Here is a 21,278-nt window from a genome sequence, read left to right as displayed (position 1 = left end):
CATGGTCATACCATAAACATTTGAAGACCACTGCACAGAATACATTCTCTCCAGAAATTGAGCTCATATGCATCCCATGAAAGTGTACATACAAATCACATCTCTTAACTGGAATGGTGACCATGAACACCTGTGCCAGACCAACACTTTCTGTACGGGTCCTGGCCAATGTGTCACACATACACCCAGTTTAGGCTTCCATTAAACTCAAGATTTTTGGATTGCAGCAAGAAAAAAAACAATGGTTAAAATGCATTTGTAGTCTGGGAAAGACACAGGGCTGCCCACCTCTTTGGGGGAATCCACTCTTCATTGTTGATGGTCAGTGAGCCAGAAACGAGTCAGTGGATTGATTTACTTCCCAAAGGAGGGAGAAGCGAAGGGAGTGACTGGTGTTGTCAAAAAATCCCTCGAAAGCTTGTGTCGGCTGACTAATACTGCGGTTATCAGTGTAGCAAGTGACATTGCTTTTAGCAGTGGGCATTTCTGTCTTTCACAGAATGAAACTAAGCCAGAAGTAGCATTTCAACACATACAGTATATGTTTTCTTACCTTCACTCCTTTGTCCCAATTTTCCTAGCCTGTAGAATCGTCTTGCCCATCCCTCTATTATCCTCAGGTGGTAATCCACAGATGCCTTAGTCATTTTATAAATAAAACTTTGCAGATTAAACTAGAGGGGGAGCACTCGGTAGAGTGCAAAACCTCCGCCGTCAATACTGCTGGGTCACTTAAGTGAACCTGATATCCTATTCATTGTAGGTCAAAACGGATCAGACTCTACTGAACCACGATTGAATAAACTAAACTAGATCGACGCGCACATAGAAATGCCAAAAAAAAAAAATCGAAATTTTTTTGAAAAAAAAGTTGCAAAATTTCTCATTTTTTTTTCTCTAACAAATTTTTTTTGGGGGGGGGGTTGGAAATCACTTAAAACATGTAGAAATGCAAAAAAAAATTAAAATATTTTTCAAATAAAATCGAATTTTTTTTGAAAAAAGTTGTAAAATTTTGTTTTTTTTTTCTCTAAATTTTTTTTTTGGTTGGAAATCACTTAAAACATGAAGAAATGCAAAAACAAAAATTCAAATATTTTTTTCAAAATGCCCGCCATAGCGGCCATATTCGACTTTGGGCCAAGTCCAAAATCTAATGGCATGATCCTTGGACCATACCTAACCCCCCCACCAAGTTTCGTCGAAATCCGTCAAGGAGTTTTTCCGTAATACTGTTCACAAACAAACAAACAAACAAGCAGGTAGGCGACGAGGGATTTGCTAGGATCGAAGCACTGGATACGATGCTTTTCATTCTGACCGATCCACCGACAAAGATTCATTGCCAAGACGTATTGGTTCACATACAATTGTTCCTCTGCCTGGCAACATTTTTCCTATTGCGTATTTTGCCAACTGGCACTCCTCATAAAAAATGACGGTAAATAGACACCCTATTTTTGAAGGATTACTATATTGAAAAATAATCAGTTTGCTGGTTTGTGCTGTGGAGCCTCGCGTTGCAGACAGACACACACACACACGCACACGCACACACACACACACACACACACACACACACACACACACACACACACACACACACACACACACACACACACACACACACACACACACACACACACACACACACACACACACACACACACACACACACACACACACACACACACACGCGCGCACGCGCACACGCGCACCGCGCACTCGCACACGCAAAACCCGATAAACTTCTCTCAATGCCCTTGTTTGACCACACCTCCTGAGCCACACAATATTTTTCATAAGCCACGCCCACTTTCCTCCACCACTCCCACTTTAAATAATAAATAATTGGAGGTGGTGTGTGGGTCGTGGAATCGTTTTCGGGAAATAAATAAATAATTGAACGTGGTCTGTGGGTCGTGGAATCGTTTTCGGTAAATAAATAAATAATTGGAGGTGGTGTGTGGGTCTTGGAATTATTTTCAGTCAATAAATAAATAATTGGAGGTGGTGTGTGGGTCGTGGAATCGTTTTCAGCAAATAAATAAATAATTGAAGGTGGTGTGTGGATCGTGGAATTGTTTTCAGTCAATAAATAAATAATTGGAGGTGGGGGTGGGTCGTGGAATCGTTTTCAGTGAATAAATAAATATTTGAAGGTGGTGTGTGGTTCGTGGAATTGTTTTCGGGAAATAAATAAATAATTGAAGGTGGTGTGTGGGTCGTGGAATTGTTTTCGGGAAATAAATAAATAATTGGAGGTGGTGTGTGGGTCGTGGAATCGTTTTCGGTAAATAACTAAACATTATATTATTAGAAATCCACAAAGACAGAAATGCCGGTGATTCCATTTATTTTGGATCCTTTTCACTTTGGTCAATAACGTTTGGATCGAGGAGAGATCGAAGGTGGAACGACGGTGTCGTTCCTTACAAACACTGTATACACACCTTAAATGACGGCAAACAGACACCCGATTTTTGAAGGACGACCATTTTTAAAATAAAACCTCAATCAAAAATCGGCTCGTGTAAAATTTTCTAAATATCTCCAAGTGTTTAATTCCGAAGTCTGGTTTCTCTACATTCAAAACTGAAGGACAAGTATTGAAAATACTGTACGCGGTTTTTCGGCCACTGTACAGCAACGGGTGGTTGCTAGGCAACAAATTTCAAACGCGCACATTCCCAGACCATATGGCAACTGTTGGCAAAATTTCATCGAAACCGGTTCGCTGGTTCGTGCTGTGGAGCCCCGCGTTACACACACACACACACACACACACACACACACACACACACACACACACACACACACACACACACACACACACACACACACACACAGCCGGAAAATCTGACAATAAGGGATATCTGGCATATATAGCGAATCCAACAGACAGGGGTGAAAACAGTAACCTCCGTCCATCTTCGATGGCGGAGGTTAATTCAGCATTATAAAGCAAGTTTTCAGAAAGAATTTGTTTGGCTGGGGTCGAGCAAACTTTTGGAATGAATACTTAGTAGTTCAGAAGATGAGGGGTAAAGTTGTGCATTGTACATGAACTGCAATGCTAACATTGATCAGCAATGAGCTATCAACAACAATGTGCCATACTCAGCAGAGCGTTGGTGCTTCTGAAACTAGCTCTTTACAGAGGTCTTCTTGCAGGCAAGAGTTATACTTGGTGGTTTGCAATCAGTCAGGGCAGGATTTGGTGATTGTGTCAGAGCAGGGTCCCTCATATATTCTTCTGAGGACACCCTTGGATCTTTAATATTCACCAACTAATGATATAAGATGGGACACCAGGTTTAAGGACGACACACATTGATGTAGTGCCCTGCCAGGTCTGCCTGTGGAACACCAGTTTATGATCTGGCCGAAATTTGAACTCGGTCTAAACTGCTCAGAGGCAAGTCATTGAATGATGTAAAATTTCCTTTAAATCAACAAATACTTTTAAACTAAAAGCATAAAAATTTGGATTCCAAACCTGCAATTTTGCACAAACAGTAAAGGCAATTAAATCGCTACATTACATATATTTTACAGCAAAATCGATTCTTTATAGTTACTAGTACGTGCCCGTACGTGTGTGGCCGTACGTACAAACCAAAAAAAAAAAAAAAAAAAACTTTCAAATCGCGAGCCAGAAACAACTACAAAGGCCGTTCCTTCGCTCTCGCGTGCCCGTACGTGCAACCCCCCCCCCCCCCAAAAATAAAAACTTTCAAACCGCGAGCCAGAAACAACCACAAAGGCCGTTCCTTCGCTCTCACGTGCCCGTACGTGCAACCCCCCCCCGCAAAAAAAATAAAAACTTTCAAACCGCGAGCCAGAAACAACCACAAAGGCCGTTCCTTCGCTCTCAAGTGCCCGTACGTGCAAACCCCCCTCCCCAAAAAAAACTTTCAAACCGCGAGCCAGAAACAACCACAAAGGCCGTTCCTTCGCTCTCAAGTGCCTGTACGTGCAAACCCCCCTCCCCAAAAAAATAAAAACTTTCAAATCGCGAGCCAGAAACAACCACAAAGGCCGTTCCTTCGCTCTCGCGTGCCCGTACGTGCAACCCCCCCCCCCCCAAAAAAAAACTTTCAAATCGCGAGCCAGAAACAACCACAAAGGCCGTTCCTTCGCTCTTGTAAACGACGACTGGATTGGGGCATTGTGTTTATCTATAAATGCGCATAAGAAATCGAGAAATTATTAGAATACATCAAGTCATCACTATCCGGAAATGGTGCGTGCCCGTCCGGAATGTTCACATCATTCCACGAATTATCGCTTGTATTGAAGTAACAACTGCTGTGATACTTACACACACAGAGTTCATTAAAACCCAAATTAAAATCAAGTTTACCTCCCTGTCTTTTCTTGCCATGACGTTCGCTGCCATTCTCCATTGCCACTCCGACGCCACGGAAACTAAGGCTCTGATCCCCATCGTAACCGGCATGGCACGTGACGTCATCGTCGGCCGGCCGCGCACCGGCCTACGCAGAAACGTGTCCTTTCATTGGTTGGTGAATAAATGGCCATAACTAGGGAAGCACTTGTCCGATTAATATCAAACCTTGAAAAGGCACATGCTCAGGTCCCCAGCAATACACCTGGCAAGTTTCAATTAGATCGGTCCAGTGGTTGTCGAGAAACAGCGGTCACACACACACACACACACACACACACACACACACACACACACACACACACACACACACACACACACACACACACACACACACACACACACGCTGCTGGAATTATAGATAGATGATGGAGAAGCATTTTATACAAGTGGGAAGTTGTGAGAATTCATCAGGCAATGCCAAAAATCTTTCCGACCACTATTTTTTTAACGGCACCATTTCTTCCCACTTTGTGGGTGGGTTATTCTTTGTCCAAGTCTTTCAAGAACTAGGTGGCTCGGAATTTGGAGTTTTTTTTAATACAATGCCGAGGCAGGTATGAGAGTCAACACACATAACGTACAACAAGGGGAGGAGGAGACAAGAGGGGTGGGAGAGGGAAGGAAAAAACAGTGGGGAACAGAGACTTGAGGAGATCTGTGGAAGGGAGAGGGATGGGGCAGGGAACATAGCGTATACAAGATGGACACTACAGAGACCTTCAGGTCCTTACACGACAGGGACTTTCAGGAAGGAAAACAAGGAATTTAGAAGAGGTGCCATCTGAGGTGGGTTTGGGGTTGATTAGCAGGAGTAGAAATATCGTGGTTTTGGATGGGGGAAAATAAGAGATGGTGGTGAACAGCTGTTTTGAAGACCTGGAGGAGGGGGGGGGGGGAGAATGGGATTGAAGAGAGTGTAGGAGTTTGTTCCAAATGCGGGAAAAAAAGAGGAATGAAAGAATGAAGGCGAGCAGTGATTCTTGATTTTGGAATTTTTACCAGAAGGAGGTTGCTGGTGGACCTTGAGGGCTCTGCAGAAATATGTGGTGAGGGGGACATATCTCAGGCAGAGTGGGGTGGGTGGAGGCCGAAGAGGAGACAGAAGAAGACAGAAACACCACCGACCTACCTGCGGTGAGAAAGTGAGAGACCCAAAGACAGCCTCATCGTGAGAGATACCAATGATCCTAATTGCTTTGGTCTCCACAGCATGAAGCCAAGAAAGGTGAGAGGCGGGAGCATCAGCTTAGAGGGGAGAGTAGTACTCTGTCAGACTGCAGATGGAAGCTTTGTATGTGGTCAGGAGCTCAGGTGTGCTAAGGAAGGACTTTGCACGACGGAGGATTCCCAGTCGGCGACTGGCTTTGGAGGCGAGGTTGGAGATGTGACTTTCCCAGGAAAGATCATGGCAGGTAGTGAGACCCAGAAGCTTGAATGAAAGGAGTTATTCAAGAGGATTCTTGAGAAAGTAGATGGATGGGGGGGGGAGGTTCCAGACGGTCCTTTCGTTGAGACAGAGTGAGAGTGTGAGATTTGTCAGGATTGAAAGACATGTTCCACGTGTTAGACCAGCTTGTGATTTTATCCAGATCTGCAAAAAGTGAAGACGCTGCTGCTTGCCGATCTGAGGGATGACAGATGGTATGGCAGAGGGTGGAGTCATCAGCAAAAAATTACATTTATCTAAGGGTGCCAGAAATTTGGGCTTTATTTCAGTGCCAGGACAATTCACCCAATATTCTCGAAAGAGACAGTGGGATTTTAACATCCAGAAACTCATGCTAGCAAATAGGACAGCCAGCTTAGCGTCCATCAGAAGAACGGCACACTTTGTAATGCAATGCCCTGCCTGCGATAAACCTGCTGGATGGATACAACCCAAAATATGTGAAACTAAAACCTGGCACCAAGCAATCTTGAGTAAAAGGACATGGGAAAGGTCTTTTCAACTCTCGCTTTGCGTTTCTGAGTCCAAGCACGATTTCTGAGCACGAGCCACCATTTTGTCTGAATGTCGATATTCCACTATCCTGAGAGCTCGTGCGGAAAATATGATTGGTTGAGATGGCAGAAAAATTTTGCGAAAGTACTGCTAAATGAACATTTTTGGAAGTGTAAACAAGGTCATTTGTGTTTTACAGTGTTCAAGTATATAATTCATTGAAATTAAATAAAAAAATTAAAAGATGTCAAAAAAACCCCAAAAAACCCCAATTTATTTGGATGTTTCCTGTCGTTGATGCACTGTCTTTGACACCATCTTATTTAATACATTAAATTACTTCTTCATGCCTGTTACTTGTTTCCTTTATGATGTCCCTAATACTGTAAGTTTCCTGTTTGGAATTATTTTCAATTTTGTTGACTGCCAGACTGGCAAAAGGACGAAAATAACAACGGCACCTTAATCTTCTGTATGAATGCGCACTCGGGATGAGATTCCGTGCAATGTGCCAAATTCAGAGCCAAAGTACTGCGAAAACTGCAGGTTTGTGTTCTGATTAATGTTCCGATTCGTGTTCGACAGTGTTCAAAATACAACATTCAACTTATAATAAGAGTTCCTTGATCATAGAGTGATATCTGTAGACAGACAGACCGCCAGACATACAAATAGAGAGTGAACCAATTGCTTAACCCTACTTTGTGCTTCATGCGCAGGTAATAAAACTGTTGTTAAACATGTGCTAATAAAAAAACACTTTGCTGTGTATGTTACTTGCGGAGAAAACTCAGTGAAGGAGGATACTCTCTGGATACTGTCTTAGACAATGGAAAGAATACTCTTGATATATACGTGGGGATTTCAGTAAGTCCATAACAAGGCATATATAGTATAGAAATAAGAACAAAATTTAATATTTTGTGAGAAAATATACTCACAAAATATTAAATTTTGTTCTTATTTCTATACTATATATGCCTTATTATATGACATATATATATATATATATATATATATATATATATATATATATATATATATATATATATATATATATATACTATATATGACATACTGAAATCCCTATATATATATATATATATATATATATATATATATATATATATATATATATATATATATATATATATATATATATATATATCAAAAACAGTAATTTGGTAATTTAAAAAATTTGACTTTTGAAGTGTTTTACATGATGGAATGTTGTGCGTAACAAATTTGGTTGATACATTTTCTAACTGCGGTCTAATAGGTGTTTTACTTGTTTTAGATGGCATTGACTTCGACCTTTGACTAATTTTGACCAGATTTTATACACATCTATGACGCATGCATATAAATAAACTGTGTAAGTTTCAATGTGATATCTTGAAAAATTCCTGTGGTTTGGCAATAATAAAATCACAAAAATATCCAATTCATTATAATGGGGATGAAATTGTTGTCATGGACATCATTTTATCTTTGCCACATGGGACATTTATCTTTGCCACATGAATCTTTTCTCTCTGTCACGTGAGACTTTTCTCTCTGTCACATGTGACTTTTTCTATGCCATGTGGGACTTTTCGCTATGCCTCCAACCAAGATGAGCAGAAACTGAAAAAAACAGAAAGAGTGCAAGTTATCTCCACAGCTGACTTGTAATACCATCACCACTTAAAGGTACTTCAGGTTAAAAATGGTATCATTAGGGGTATTAGGGCTCTTCAGGGGACCTATGGGTCTTAGGGGGTGCTTGTGGATTCCTGTGTACATTCTGTCGTGGAAAGGTAAGAAACAATGTCTTTTTGGAAAATAAATAGATGGATTGAAGCGTGCGTGTGTGTGTGTGTACGTGTGTGTGTGTGTGTGTGTGCACACTTTCTGTGAGTGTGCGTGGTTTCTTCTTGTTCGCTATCTCTCCTCCTTTCTTTCTTTTTCTTTGTCCATGGAGGGGTGAATCTTGCAAATAATTTTTGAAAGGGTCACCTGGCTGCGCCCGGGTGGGTTTGAGGGTAGAGGAGTAACAGCCGAAACAAGGATAATATCCAGGTTTCCCCTGGTGACTCCATCTTTGTCTATTTGAGTTCCTTCTGGTACTTCAATGTTGTATTTGGTCAGTTATTTGATTAGGGGTCTTAAAGGGTCTTTGGGTTTGAGGGGTTTTAAAGGGTCGTTGGGTTCTAAAAGGTGTAAGGGCTCTGGAGGTCTACCTGTCTAAAAGGTAAGTTCCAATTTACCATAATTAATCAATGTAGTCAAGTCCAATAATAAGTATTTAAGACATACTCATGGTCCAACACACATTCAAAAGTATGTAATTAATAGACATACTCATATGGGTCAACCAAGACTTCACATCAATTAGGGTTCACCATCTAACCAGGTTAAATACGACATACACACACATATATATATATATATATATATATATATATATATATATATATATATATATATATATATATATATATATATATATATATATATATATATATATACACATATACATACATACATATTAAAGAACATCGAACATCGAAGATCGGACCCATCCACATCTCTCACCTGTGAATGGAGGAAATAACCAATCAGCTTTAACCTAATCAATTAAACCCAGGTGGCTAAGATTATATAAATAAATCGACTCCTCTCATGCTCTTGTGGCTGAAGAAGCTGCATTAAGCAACCAAGAAAGCCAACCAAGGTAAGCCCTTTGCAGTTTCACTTATTGGCAAATCAGCGACAGCACAGACAGCAATACATACCAATGAGGCTCCCAAGCATGTACCACGTGCAAATGTCAAAAGCAGTCAACAAATATACAAGAAAAAGACGTCGTGCAAATTACGATACTTGCAAAATCCATAAAACAAATTTGACCTCAACAATCATTGGTGGTTGAATTTTATGACTAAATATGCAACTCTTTTTCAAATTTCAAGTTCAGTGCACAAGAGGTGTTGTAGCATCAGGGGTAGACTGCAGGTGGTTCTGAACTTCAAGTGTGCTGTTTGCGCAGGCAAACAAGTGGCTCCAGTTTGACAGAAAGGTTAGTTTATGGGGATATATCCTTGGAATGTGTAGATAAATTCGGTTATCTTGGTGATATGATTGGTGCAGGTGGTGGTGTGGAGGCAGCAGTGATTGCAAGAATTAGAAGTGTCTGGAGGAAGTTTAGGGAGTTGTTACCCCGATTGATATCGAAAGGGACCTCTCTCCGATTAAAGGGCAAACTTTATGCAGCTTGCATTAGAAGCGGGATGTTGTATGGCAGTGAAACATGGATGATCAAAAAGGAGGATGAACGGAGGTGTGAACGAAATGAAATGAGAATGGAAGGAGAGCAAGAGGCCGTCCGAGGAAAACATGGGATGTGTTTGCTGAGAGACGATCTTAGAGTTAAAGGCCTAACAAGACGGCTAGCAAGGGATAGTGCATCCTGGAAGCAGCTATTAGGTGAACCACGGCTTACACATGCAAGCATGGAAACGGCTGTAAAACGATGATGATTATGATGTTCTTACCAATATGAGCCATGATTTTGTGATTAACCTCCGCCATCGAAGATCGGAGGTTACTGTTGTCACCCCTTTCTGTTTGTTTGTTTGTTTGTGAACAGTATTACGGAAAAACTCCTTGACAGATTTCGACGAAACTTGTTGGGGGGATTAGGTATGCTCCAAAGATCATGCCATTAGATTTTGGACTAGGTCCAAAATCCAATATGGCCGCGATGGCGGCCATTTTGAAAAAATATTTGAATTTTTTTTTCCATTTCTTCATGTTTTCAGTGATTTCCAACCCCTCCTTCCAAAAAAAAATTGTTATAGAAAAAAAAATTTTGCAACTTTTTTTTCAACAAAATTTCGATTTTTTTCCCCCCATTTCTACATGTTATAAGTGATTTCCAACAGAAAACATGCCAAAATTATAATTGCGGCTGATTTTGGAACTTCAGGTGGATCTACCCACGTAAAATCAATTTCTGTCTCAAGGAATCTAGTTATGACGAATGAATTGAGTATGTACAAGTTAAAAGTAAAAGGGAAAGTTGCAAACTATAACTCTGTGAGCACTGTTGACATCAAATTGAATGAACAGGATATCAGGTTCACTTGAGTGATCTCGTAGTATTGGCGGCGGAGGTTTTGCACTCTATCGAGTGCTCCCCCTCTAGTTTTAAGTGTTTTGCTCATCAACAAAACTGTTAGTTTGCCATCTGAGCAGCCTGTGAACCACCAGTATTTCAACATTGCACAGACATGGTTTTCACTTTGAAGAGCCCCTAAAATCGTACTCAAAATGGCTAACAAAATAACTTTTTTTTTAAACTTAAACTCACTCTATAAGTTCCAGGTAAATTCAGTCTGAGTCATGTTATTATATGGTTTGGTAAACCTGGTGTTGGCTTAGTGGTTAGAGTGGCTGGCTTGGGATCTTAGGGTCCTGAGTTTGAGCCCCTGCTGACTGTTTGAATTAACATCAGTTGGGGTTGACTCAGCCTGTCATTGCTCCGAGGTCGGCTAAATGAGTACCAGTGTACTGGTAATATGGGCAATGCATCAGTGGCACAGCCGTGCCCTCAGATAATGATGCCACCCACAACCTGGTGCTGAATATAGAGGATGAGGGGGAGGAGGAGAAGGAGGAGGAGGAGGAGGAGGAGGAGGAGGAGGAGGAGGAGGAGGAGGAGGAGGAGGAGGAGGAGGAGGAGGAGGAGGAGGAGGAGGAATATGGTTTGGTAATAAAAAAAAACCAGAGACTGAACCACAACATATTCATAGAACATGGCTCATAACGGTTTAACGAGAGACCTTGTGGAGAAATGAATTGGTGTGATTTATCTGTGTATTTGTTTATTTATTTATTCATTTGTTGTGTTCGCTGGAGTCAGAAATTGAATACTTTATCAATGAAAGCCTTGATTCTAAATTGTTCAATCAACACAAACCATTAATTTGCCTTCCAAGCTGCAAACTATTCCATTATTTGGATCCAGCATCATTTACAAAAAAAAATTAAAAATTGTTAACCTATTTTATAAAGAGTACACAGTACCACAAAAATGTAACTTAAAAGCACCTATTGCATTGTCTGACATAACATTAAGTGGTTTAAGTTCTCAAAACTATACAAGAAGCATCTCCACGCTTTGTTGTTGACAAATGTTTTCCCGATCAACGATGTTGGAGATGAAAAGCGTGCCGAGAATGTCAAAACGTTATTTCGGAACGCTGGAGTGTGAAATCAAATACGCAAAACTGATTGTACTACTATGCAAAATCTGAATTTTATAAGTGCATGTGTATCGTGAATAATGAAAGGTAGCATTTCCTGGGAATGATCCACAATTTAAACTCAGTACATCTCCCAAAATCAGAGCATTAAGAACTATATTGGGTCGATATAGCACATTAATAAGCATAAACAATATCATACAGTTAGTGTGATTTTGAACATTTCAAGATCATGACATCATGTATATCCATCAAAGGAGTGTTCGGTAATGTCTGCTGCTAACATTATGCCAATGTAACGATGGGGAATAATCCACTTTGATGAACACCAAACTTGAAAAAGTTAACCGAACAAGAATGGACTCAAGGGAATAATAATAAAAACAATTCAAAAATACCTGCCCGAGAGTGATATTCGAGTTGCTGTTGGTGAGTGCATTGCTTTTAACAATGATAAGAAAATAATTTCATTAAACATATGAGTATATGTCTTGGGGGAAGTGGTAAAAAGTACAGTGACTATAGAAAGTATACACCACTTTTAAAATGTTCACTTTTTAGTGCTTTATAGCCTGGAATTAAATTGCATTAAATCAGACCTTTGAATATCCCTGGGAGCAGTCAAGACAATCATTGAGAAGTGGAGGTGTATGGTACCACCAAGAGCCTGCCTAGATCAGGCTGTCCCTCCAAACTAGATGACCAAGCAAGGAGGAGACTGATCAGAGAGGGCAGCAGGAGGCCAATGGCAACTTTGAAAGAGCTACAGGTCTTTCTCGCAAAGACTGGTCACTGTGTGCACGTGACAGCAATATCCAAAGCACTCCACAAATCTGGTGTGTGTGGTAGAGTGGCAAGAAGAAAGCCATCACTCAAAAAAGCCCACCTTGAGTCCCGTTTTAGGTATGCAAAAAAACCACTCCAGAGATCCTGAAGCCATGTGGCAAAGTTTTGTGGTCTGATGAAACCAAGATGGAACTTTTTGGCCTGAATGCAAAACGTTACATTTGGCACAAACCCAATACAGCACATCATCCAAAGAACATCATTCCTACTGTGAAGAATGGTGGTGGCAGCACTATGTCATGGGGATGTTTATCATCAGCAGGGACAGGGGCACTTGTCAAGATAGATGGGAAAATGGATGGAGCAAAATGCAGAAAAACCCAACAGGAAAATCTGCTGCCCTCTGCAAGAAAGCTGAAATTGGGACAGAAGTTCACCTTTCAGCATGACAAGGACCCGAATCACACAGCCAAAACTACACTGGAGTGGATAAAGAACAAAAATATAAATGTCCTTGAGTGGCCCAGTCAAAGTCCCGACCTAAATCCAATCGAAAATCTGTGGCATGACTTGAAAATTGCTGTCCATGAAAGCTTCCCATGAAACTTGACTGAACTCGAACTGTTTTGTACAGAAGAATGGGCAAATATTGCCCAATCAAGGTGTACAAAGTCGGGAGCGACCGATCCCTCCAGACTCATAGCTGTAATTGCTGTCAAAGGTGCTTCCACCAAGTATTAACTCAGGGGGATGTACACTTATCCAACCAAGATATTCTAGTTTTGTATTTTAATACATTTTCTGAAATTTGTAGAATATGTTTTTCACTTGGAAATTGTGGGTTACGATGTGTAAATAAAGGTAAAAAAAAGTCTGATTTAATGCAATATAATGCCAGGCTGTGAGGCAACAAATGGTGAACATTTTGAAAGGGGGTGTCAAGTTTTTTTTGCCACTGCACATCAACAATTGGGCATTTGAACAAATAGGTATATTAGTGCCTGGAAATTAATTATATTCACCATCTGAACTTTCATTGCAAGTCATATAGTCCATTGCATCTGGTGAATAACTCTAGCCACTTCTAATGTCTGCATTGGACAATAATGTCGGCCAATGGTTCCATATTTCTGATGGTGTACGTATCTTACACTTCAGTACTATCTACAAGCATATTACTTGGCACCCTCCGGCTGTCTCCAAAATGACCCGATGGATTTGGTCGTTTCCAAGATTTGCTTGCACTCGACTTAAGTCGCCTTGCTCGGATCACCAACCAAATGACTACCGCCATTGTCAGGAACACAGCTAACATCCCTCCAACAACAAAGGCCCAGTAACCACCACTACTCACAAATCCCTCATTTTCATGTTCACTATATGGCTTCTCCCATATGACTGTATCACCTCCTTGTGAGATTTTGGTGATATTATGTGCCCCACTCATCTCTCGAAGTAAAGGCACATGTTGCATATTGGTTCCATGTCCATCTTTGAGGTCAAGATCATTGGGCTGGGACGCAGAACGGCGCAAGCGAGGGGCTATCACCATATTGTCACGTAGTTTTTCATACTCCAACAAGCTTCGCTTCCGTAGTGTGTGTAGTGTGCGTGAGTGCACAGTGTACACCACATGGACGTACCATTCCTTGTTACCAGATACCTGAATAAACATAATGCAGAAGAAAAAAAAACTTTCATCATCTCAAAAACATTTTGGTGGACAACTACTGTTTATAGTTTCTTTCAAATGTCAGGTATAATGTTAGGTAGGTAGGTAGTAATCTATACATTATGTAAACATGGGGAGGAAAGGGGGAAGAGCTCAGACTGGTGCCCACAAACAGGGAGGGGATTTCCATCAAATTTGCACAGTTAATAAATAGATGGTCCTTAAAGTATATGCTGAAGAATGTCATGAAGTATATTTATCTTCATGTTCATCCATTTCACCTGCATTTCCATGCCATCTGTCCGATATTAAGAACCCAATACTGAGGTTTTAGAACATAATCTTAGTGCCTCTCATCTCAATATTGTTCCCCACAATGTGTGTTACCTGAAACAGAGGGTCAACCTGCAGGTGAAAGCCATCTGATCCTGGCTGCTTGATGAGTGAGGTGGCTTTTGGATCACTTGAAGCAAGAAGGCTATGAAATGGGACGTCCATAAAGGACAAAACCTGTGTTTCTGGCTGTGCTCTGTCCTGCTCAACAGAGACAAAAGGGAAGAATCAGAACTGGGAAAGGAGGAAAATGTTGAGGAGGAGGGGTAGGAGACATAATAAAGAGTATTAAAAAAAATTAAAATGCTTCACTTCGAAATTGTTATGATGTGTTTTAACATCACCATAATGATCATCATAACCATCTACGAGTACCTTTGCTTTCCATAGATATTCTTCCTGCAATGACTCACCAGCACTTTGAAGTGATGCAGTAATGAGGGAGTATCAGCGAGGCAGCCAAACTCACCCTGCTCTGGCTTATACTTTGGCACGTAACCATCTGCCCCAGTGCACACAAACACCTTTTCCACATGGCAGTCGTATTGCGATCCCAGATTCTGCAGTGGGTCAACCATTAGCCGACCAAACATGGTGCTTCCTGAGGAAAGGATATCAGGAAGAGTGAAGGAGTCCTACAGCAGGCCACCTTGTTTTCCCTTAATTTTTCGAAATTTATAATTATATATCTGAGATGATGTTCATGATAGATTTTCTGTTTGTGTGTTCTGGTAGTGGCATTAGCTGAGTATCCTGCTTGATATTTATTTCCACCCTTTTAATTTCACAATCCCCAAAACCTTGCATATCTATCCTAATAAAAGGCAATGTGTGTGTGTGTGTGTGTGTGTGTGTGTGTGTGTGTGTGTGTGTGTGTGTGTGTGTGTGTGTGTGTGTGTGTGTGTGTGTCGACAGGTTGTATTTGCTAGTATGTAATACTTAGATGGACAAAAAGAATGAATATTATTATGGTTGTGGGGTAGATGGAGGAATTTCATGGGAAAGTTAGGATTGAATGGAGTTGCTTGGTCCGTGGACGTGTCGGAGATATCTCAATGGAAATAAGCAGGGAAACTGTGAACTTAAGTTTTACGTGTCACCACACGGGGAGTGGTGCGGTGTTAATTAGATAGGGATTAAGGATAATGTCCCTCAGTATGTGATTGTCCCCCTACGACTTATTCCTACGATTTTGCATTTATAAGCCATGAAGGAGCTACGTTTTTATACCAATGACAATAACAACAAACAAGCAAAACTTTCCGAGGGGGCAAAGGCCCCACCTTCCCAGGTTTTGTGGGAGCAGGCCACGCCCCGGAGGAGGAGTTTGGTTTGGCGTGATGTCGAAGAAGAAGGGCTGTTTGTGCAGTAATCGCGACAGATTGGGAGCGCACGCACAACGTCAGTGTGAAGAGGGGTTGAGTGCAGAGTAAAGGACGCACGCGGTCGAGAGACGAAAATGTAGCTTGGAGATGGCATGAAAGATCAGGGCACGATGAAATGGCTTTCCTTCGACGCATGAAGATGACACGATTATCGTATTCGTGCTGAGGCGAATTTGGCTCGCATAGTGAAGGTTGACGCTGGCCTTTGGCTCTTGGTTGGGTCGTGAGGAAAGGACCCCGAGCCTCATGTATGTAATCGAAAAGGACGGCAGCCATTCTGAAAAGGCAGCGGGTCGGTGAGGATGATCATTGCACGAGAAAGCTGCATGGGGTCTCTGAGCCTTGGTGTTGAATCGCGCTCACGAATTGCCTGACATACATTCGTTCCATTGCGAGAGAGCGACCCAGCGCCATTTCTGAGGGTGTGTTTGCATGTGCACAATGAAGCGCCTCAATTCCACGTTACATAAAGACCACCTCTGGACAAAGCTAAGTTGCAGAATAAACGAAGGATTGCTTTCTTCTCTTTTGTGTTCCCCTTGTCTGTATTTAAGTCTGTGTGTGGAGGCACCTCAATTTGATTTAGATTTAGTTTACCTCGTGTTTTTATTTCATTATTATAATTTTAATTATTGTCATTGTACAAATTTGATGACTGTTATTCAATTATTTGTTCTATTTCATTTGCTTGTGTCCGTGTATCTGTTGTGGGTCGAGTGCAACACGTGTGCCTCCGTTCTTTACCGCCATTTCTTTCCCGCGCATGCATTAATCTCCACGAGTCTCGGCTGTAAGCCTACACGGGAGAACTGATTGGCTATCCATCCAAGTGGGGGCTAAACCATTCTGGACATGGCAATATTATAGTTGGAATTGGGCAATGGCTTTTTATCTCTCAACTCCACATGCTCTGTATCTTATCATGGAGTATGGTGGTACTCCATATGGAAGGATGATACGGGGAAAAAATGGCTGCCCATTCAAATGTGTACACAATGATACGCTCATAAACTCCTATCGAGTGAAGTCATAAGCATTTAAAAGCCATAACTTTTATTTTGGAGAGTTTTCTGAACTACCAAGACTTAAAAAGACATCAGAATACATTGTTAAAGTACCACAACGAGAGATTGCTAAATCGCCAATTTGTACTTCATCTTGTGGTTCTTCCCCTCTCAAAACAATGTAAAACTGTAGCCCCACCTTCCACAGCAACTGCTGAAGATATGATGCTGATTCCAATGCAAAGTCAGGTCAGATTAGATCTGTGACTTGCTTCAGCTACCATGTAAACCTGTACTAACCTTTTCCATAGTCGGGTTGTCGGCGACTAAACCATCTCCCCCACCAAGTTTCTTGGTGAGAAGGGTGTACAATATGGACACCCAGCAGGATAAAGAGCAAAACCTGTCAAAGGGCAGAGCAGCTCCTTGAGAGCCAGCGGCCATCCATATCTAGTGCCCAACTGTGTTTGTGGACGTCCTCCTGCAGTTGGGTTACTTCTTATTAGGAGGCTAGTGGCAGGATTTGCACTCCGGCCACGGTAAAACCCTTCATTCCGCAAAACATTCTAAAAACTAAAAGAAATCTGAAAACCCACTCAGTGGGAGTATCTCCTGCGCAGCTTCCCTTCGCAAGGCCGCTCACCGGATGATGGAATTGGGGCAAAGCCTTCGGGACCCCCAATCTTTGATGACAGGAGGGAAACCATAGGGTAACATTCCCGGGTCAGATTCTGGGAGAGTGTGTCGGAATGGTGCTGAGGTGTTGTCCAGTAGATGGCGGTCTCCTTGGGTTAATCTGAGGTGGTCCCTTTGGGTGGGTGCCTGGAATGTCCTATCCCTAAGAGGGGATGATCACCTGTCTCTGTTATAATCTGAGCTCAAGCGTTTGGACATTGGTATTGCAGCACTCTCTGAGGTTCGGAGACCGGATAGTGGCAAGATCATGTCGGGTGGTCACACCTACAATTGGTCTGGTCGCTCTGATGGAAGTTGCTGTAGCTGTGTCCAATAAGCTGACTCCAATGATAATTGAGGTGACACCGGTCAACGAGTGTATTATGAGACGAAGGATTCGTCACTCCTAAGGTGTCGTTTCCCTGGTCTCTGTTTACGCTCCGGCTGAGGTGAGTCATCTCACCATGAAGGATGCATTCAATGCCATGCTTGAGTCTGTGGTTGGTCGGTGCCCCAGGAAAGATACTCTTCTAGTCTTAGGGGATTTCAATGCATTGGCTGGAACTGATAGGGATGCTTATGAGACATGTTTTGGTCCCTATGGGTCTGAAAACTGTTAACCAGAATAGCACTAAGTTCCTTGACTTTGTAAGAAATCATGGACTTAGGGTGGCCGGTTCATTGTTTCCGTGCCCACAGGCTCATCGCTGGACTTGGAATTCCAACACTGGCGGTGTGGCAAAGGAGATTGACCATGGACTCGTTGATGGGTGCTGGAGGATGATCCAGAACTGCAAGGTCTACCAGATGCTCAGTTCCCCAATACTGACCACAGGCTTGTTGTAGCAACTCTGAAGTTTCAGCTTAAATCCAGGAGAATGGTACCATCCCAGCCTCGGCTGAAATGTTGGCAAGCTCAAGGATGAGAGGGTAGCTGAGGAGTTTGCGAACAGGCTGAGTGGAGATTTGGGGGATTTGAGTTCTTTGGGGGGTCCTGAAGAGTTGTGGAGTGCCTTCAAGACCACCGTCCTTGATGATGCTGGTAGATGTGTTGGAACTCACCGTAGGGTGAAGAAGAATGTGGTCTCTCAAAGGACACTGGATACCATTGACCAGAGTTGCAGGGCCAGGCTGAATGGCAGAGCTGAGCTGTTCAGGGAGCTGAGGCGTAAAACTGTTTGTGAACTAAGGGTGGACAAGGAGGCCTGTTTGCAAGGAATCTGTGAGGGGGTAGAGCATCACCTGTGGTCAGAGATTCTCGTCCTTCTTACAGGGGAATTCATGCATTGCATTCAACCAAGCCCATCCCTCGGTGTACTGCAGTTAGAGCAGAGGGTGGGGGGCTCTTGACAGATGAGTCCGAAGTGAAGGCCCGCTGGGCCGGTTACTTTGAGCGGTTGTACCAGGCTGATCCACCAGCTGTCGAGTTGTATGCCAGGGGTGTTACAATCCCGATTGCTGACCCTCCAATCAACTGTGGTCCACCTTCACTTGTGGTACACAGGCTGTGGTGAACAGGTTGAAATGGCTTAAAGCTGCTGGGATCTGTGGCATCCATGCTGAACTTCTCAAGGGTGGTGGAAATGCTGCACTCGTGTCATTGCATGCAGTTCTGTGCTCTGCCTGGAACACAGGCATCATCCCAACTGACTGGAAGAGGGGCCTTGTTGTCCCTCTCTGGAAAGGGAAGGGTGATTGCCAAGACTGCAACAACTACCAAGGGGTGATGCTGCCCTCAGTGCCCGCAAGGTCTTTGCTCAGATAATTATTGATAGGGTTTTCCACCATCTGCTTGAGCACCAGCATCCAAAGTAGTCAAGCTTTACACCAAAGAGGCCAACGATTGACCGTATCCTTGCTCTTCCGGTCCTCACCGAACACAGACAAGAGTTTCGGAAGGGCTGCTTTCAGCCTATGTTGATCTCTGAAAAGCGTTTGATTTAGTGAATCAGATGCCCTCTGGAGGATTCTCGGTCTTCGTGGGATGCCACCAAAACTGATTAATCTCATATCTGAACTATACTCTGGGACTGAGAGTGCTGTGAAATGTGGTGATACCATCTCTGACATATTTCCAGTTGTTACTGGAGTTCGTCAGGGGTGTGTACTGGCCTCCACACTTTTCAGCACTTGTATGGACTGGATTCTGGGGAGGATGTCGGAGAGATCAAGCTGCAGTGCATCGTTTCAGAATGTCAAGATCTCTGAACTTGATTTTGCAGATGATGCAGTCATCTTTGCGGAAACTCTAGATATCATTTTTTGGGGCCCTCAATGTGCTGAATGAGAAGTCGGAGCTGCTGAGATTATGGGTTTCCCCAGGTCAAAACTAAGATCCAGGCTATCAATGACATCTTGGATGCTGCTATCCTGTCTGTACCTGTTTGTGGCAAGGATGATGATGTCACAGAGAGATTCACTTACCTTGGCAGTGATATTCATGTTTCTGTTGGCTGTGAGCCAGTGATCCACAGACGTCTGGGTTGGGACTGGGGAGTCATGGATTCACTGGATCATGGGGTGTGGCGCTGCCGGTACCTGTGCAGGAGGAGGAAAGTCAGTGTCTTCCGGTCCTTGGTGCTTCCAGTCTTGTTCTATGGATGTGAGACTTAGACTCTGACCAGGGTTCTGAGACGGAGACTTACTTCCTTTGGTACCAGGTCTCTTGGGAGAATCCTTGGCAATCGCTGGTCGGACTTTGTGTCCAACGAGCGGTTGCTGAGAGAGACTAAAATGAGATTTGTTACCTGCATAGTCTGCGAGCGTCAGCTGCGGCTGTATGTACATGTGGCTCGTTTTCCTGCTGCTGATCGTGCTCACCAGTTTCTCTCAGTGAGGGAGCCTCATGACTGGAGGAGGCCAATGTGCCGACCACGTGCCTCATGGTTGCAGCAGGTTGATCGGCATCTCAAGGAGATGGGGATGGGCCAGGAATCTACCTGGGGGGTGGACAGACGGAGGCCCCTGGAGTACTGGCAGAAAGTGGATGCAGCGACGCGCTGCTCTGCCGCATGCTTGCATACATGACCTGACCTGAAGTTGTTTTGTCTCTGGGCTCATGCACACGACCCAAAATTTAAAAGTTTATTTAACATCCAATGTTTTATTACGAAAATAAATTAAAGGTCAATGTGGGGTGGACTGCACCAAAGTATGCCAGGATTATTAAGGGGTGGGGGAGGGGGGGGATAGAGAAATGGACAATGGACAGAACCATTCCAAAAGCGATACATGTCCAAACCATCCCCCAAATCAACTGGAACAAGTATTAAAACAATTTAATAGCATAGATGAATTTAATCCATTCTAAAATAACAAAATATAGAAAACATTCAGCTTTTTTTATTTTTTAAACCATAATCATTTGGCGTATGTGAAGCCGTGAAGCCGTGAAGCCGTGAAGATTACATGCCTATTCATCATAAACCAAAAGCCAGGATTGGGGGGGGGGGTAGAATCTATATCCGGTATATAAAAACGAAAAGCACAGTGAGGCGGTGAGGCAGTGAAGCCGTCCGTCAGTCTGTGAAGACTATCTGCCATTTAATCACGTCCTGTTTGAACGTTAATTTCAGATTACACAAACGTCTATAACTTACGTACTATTGGAATATTCCTTTCACAGTGAAGCTGTGTGATGATATGTCTATGAATTACATACTGTTTAAGCTTCGGGTGTAGTGCACATCCGTATATTAATTACGTACTGTTTGAACATCAGTTACATAACACCCTGACTTCACACAAATAGTCAATTAATTACGTACGATTGGAATGTATGTTTCAACACTTTAGACTGCAGAGACCCCTTCAACCGT

The 21,278-nt window shown here is 42.6% G+C and overlaps 1 protein-coding gene and 1 long non-coding RNA gene across 4 annotated transcripts in view; both read right to left on the bottom strand.

Annotated features, from left to right (window-relative positions):
- The window catches only part of LOC147017905 (uncharacterized), a 70,963-nt gene extending 64,871 nt beyond the window's left edge, over nucleotides 1-6,092 (bottom strand). For both annotated transcript variants that reach the window (XR_015062181.1, XR_015062182.1), the window contains exon 1: nucleotides 4,367-6,092. This is a non-coding gene — a long non-coding RNA (uncharacterized LOC147017905). The remainder of the gene's footprint in view (nucleotides 1-4,366) is intronic.
- A 4,950-nt stretch (nucleotides 6,093-11,042) lies between these two features.
- LOC147017903 (FRAS1-related extracellular matrix protein 2-like) overlaps nucleotides 11,043-21,278 on the bottom strand; it is a 94,954-nt gene continuing 84,718 nt past the window's right edge. Inside the window, exons 23-25 of one of the 2 annotated variants that reach the window (XM_085896976.1) lie at nucleotides 14,810-14,997; nucleotides 14,451-14,597; nucleotides 11,043-14,054 (exon numbers count right to left, since the gene is read on the bottom strand). In XM_085896976.1, the coding sequence (XP_085753102.1) occupies nucleotides 13,539-14,054; nucleotides 14,451-14,597; nucleotides 14,810-14,997 (851 nt within the window). In that variant the 3' untranslated portion in view covers nucleotides 11,043-13,538. Of the gene's footprint in view, nucleotides 14,055-14,450; nucleotides 14,598-14,809; nucleotides 14,998-20,285; nucleotides 20,400-21,278 lie in introns of those variants that run through there. The other variant, XM_085896977.1, reaches the window with a different exon arrangement.

Source organism: Eptatretus burgeri, chromosome 10 (genome assembly GCF_056783735.1).
Source record: "Eptatretus burgeri isolate ZD-2024b chromosome 10, Ebu_testis_v1, whole genome shotgun sequence".
Lineage (NCBI taxonomy): Eukaryota > Metazoa > Chordata > Myxini > Myxiniformes > Myxinidae > Eptatretus > Eptatretus burgeri.
Note: the sequence above shows the minus strand (reverse complement) of the source record. Positions and strands in the feature narration are given on the sequence as shown.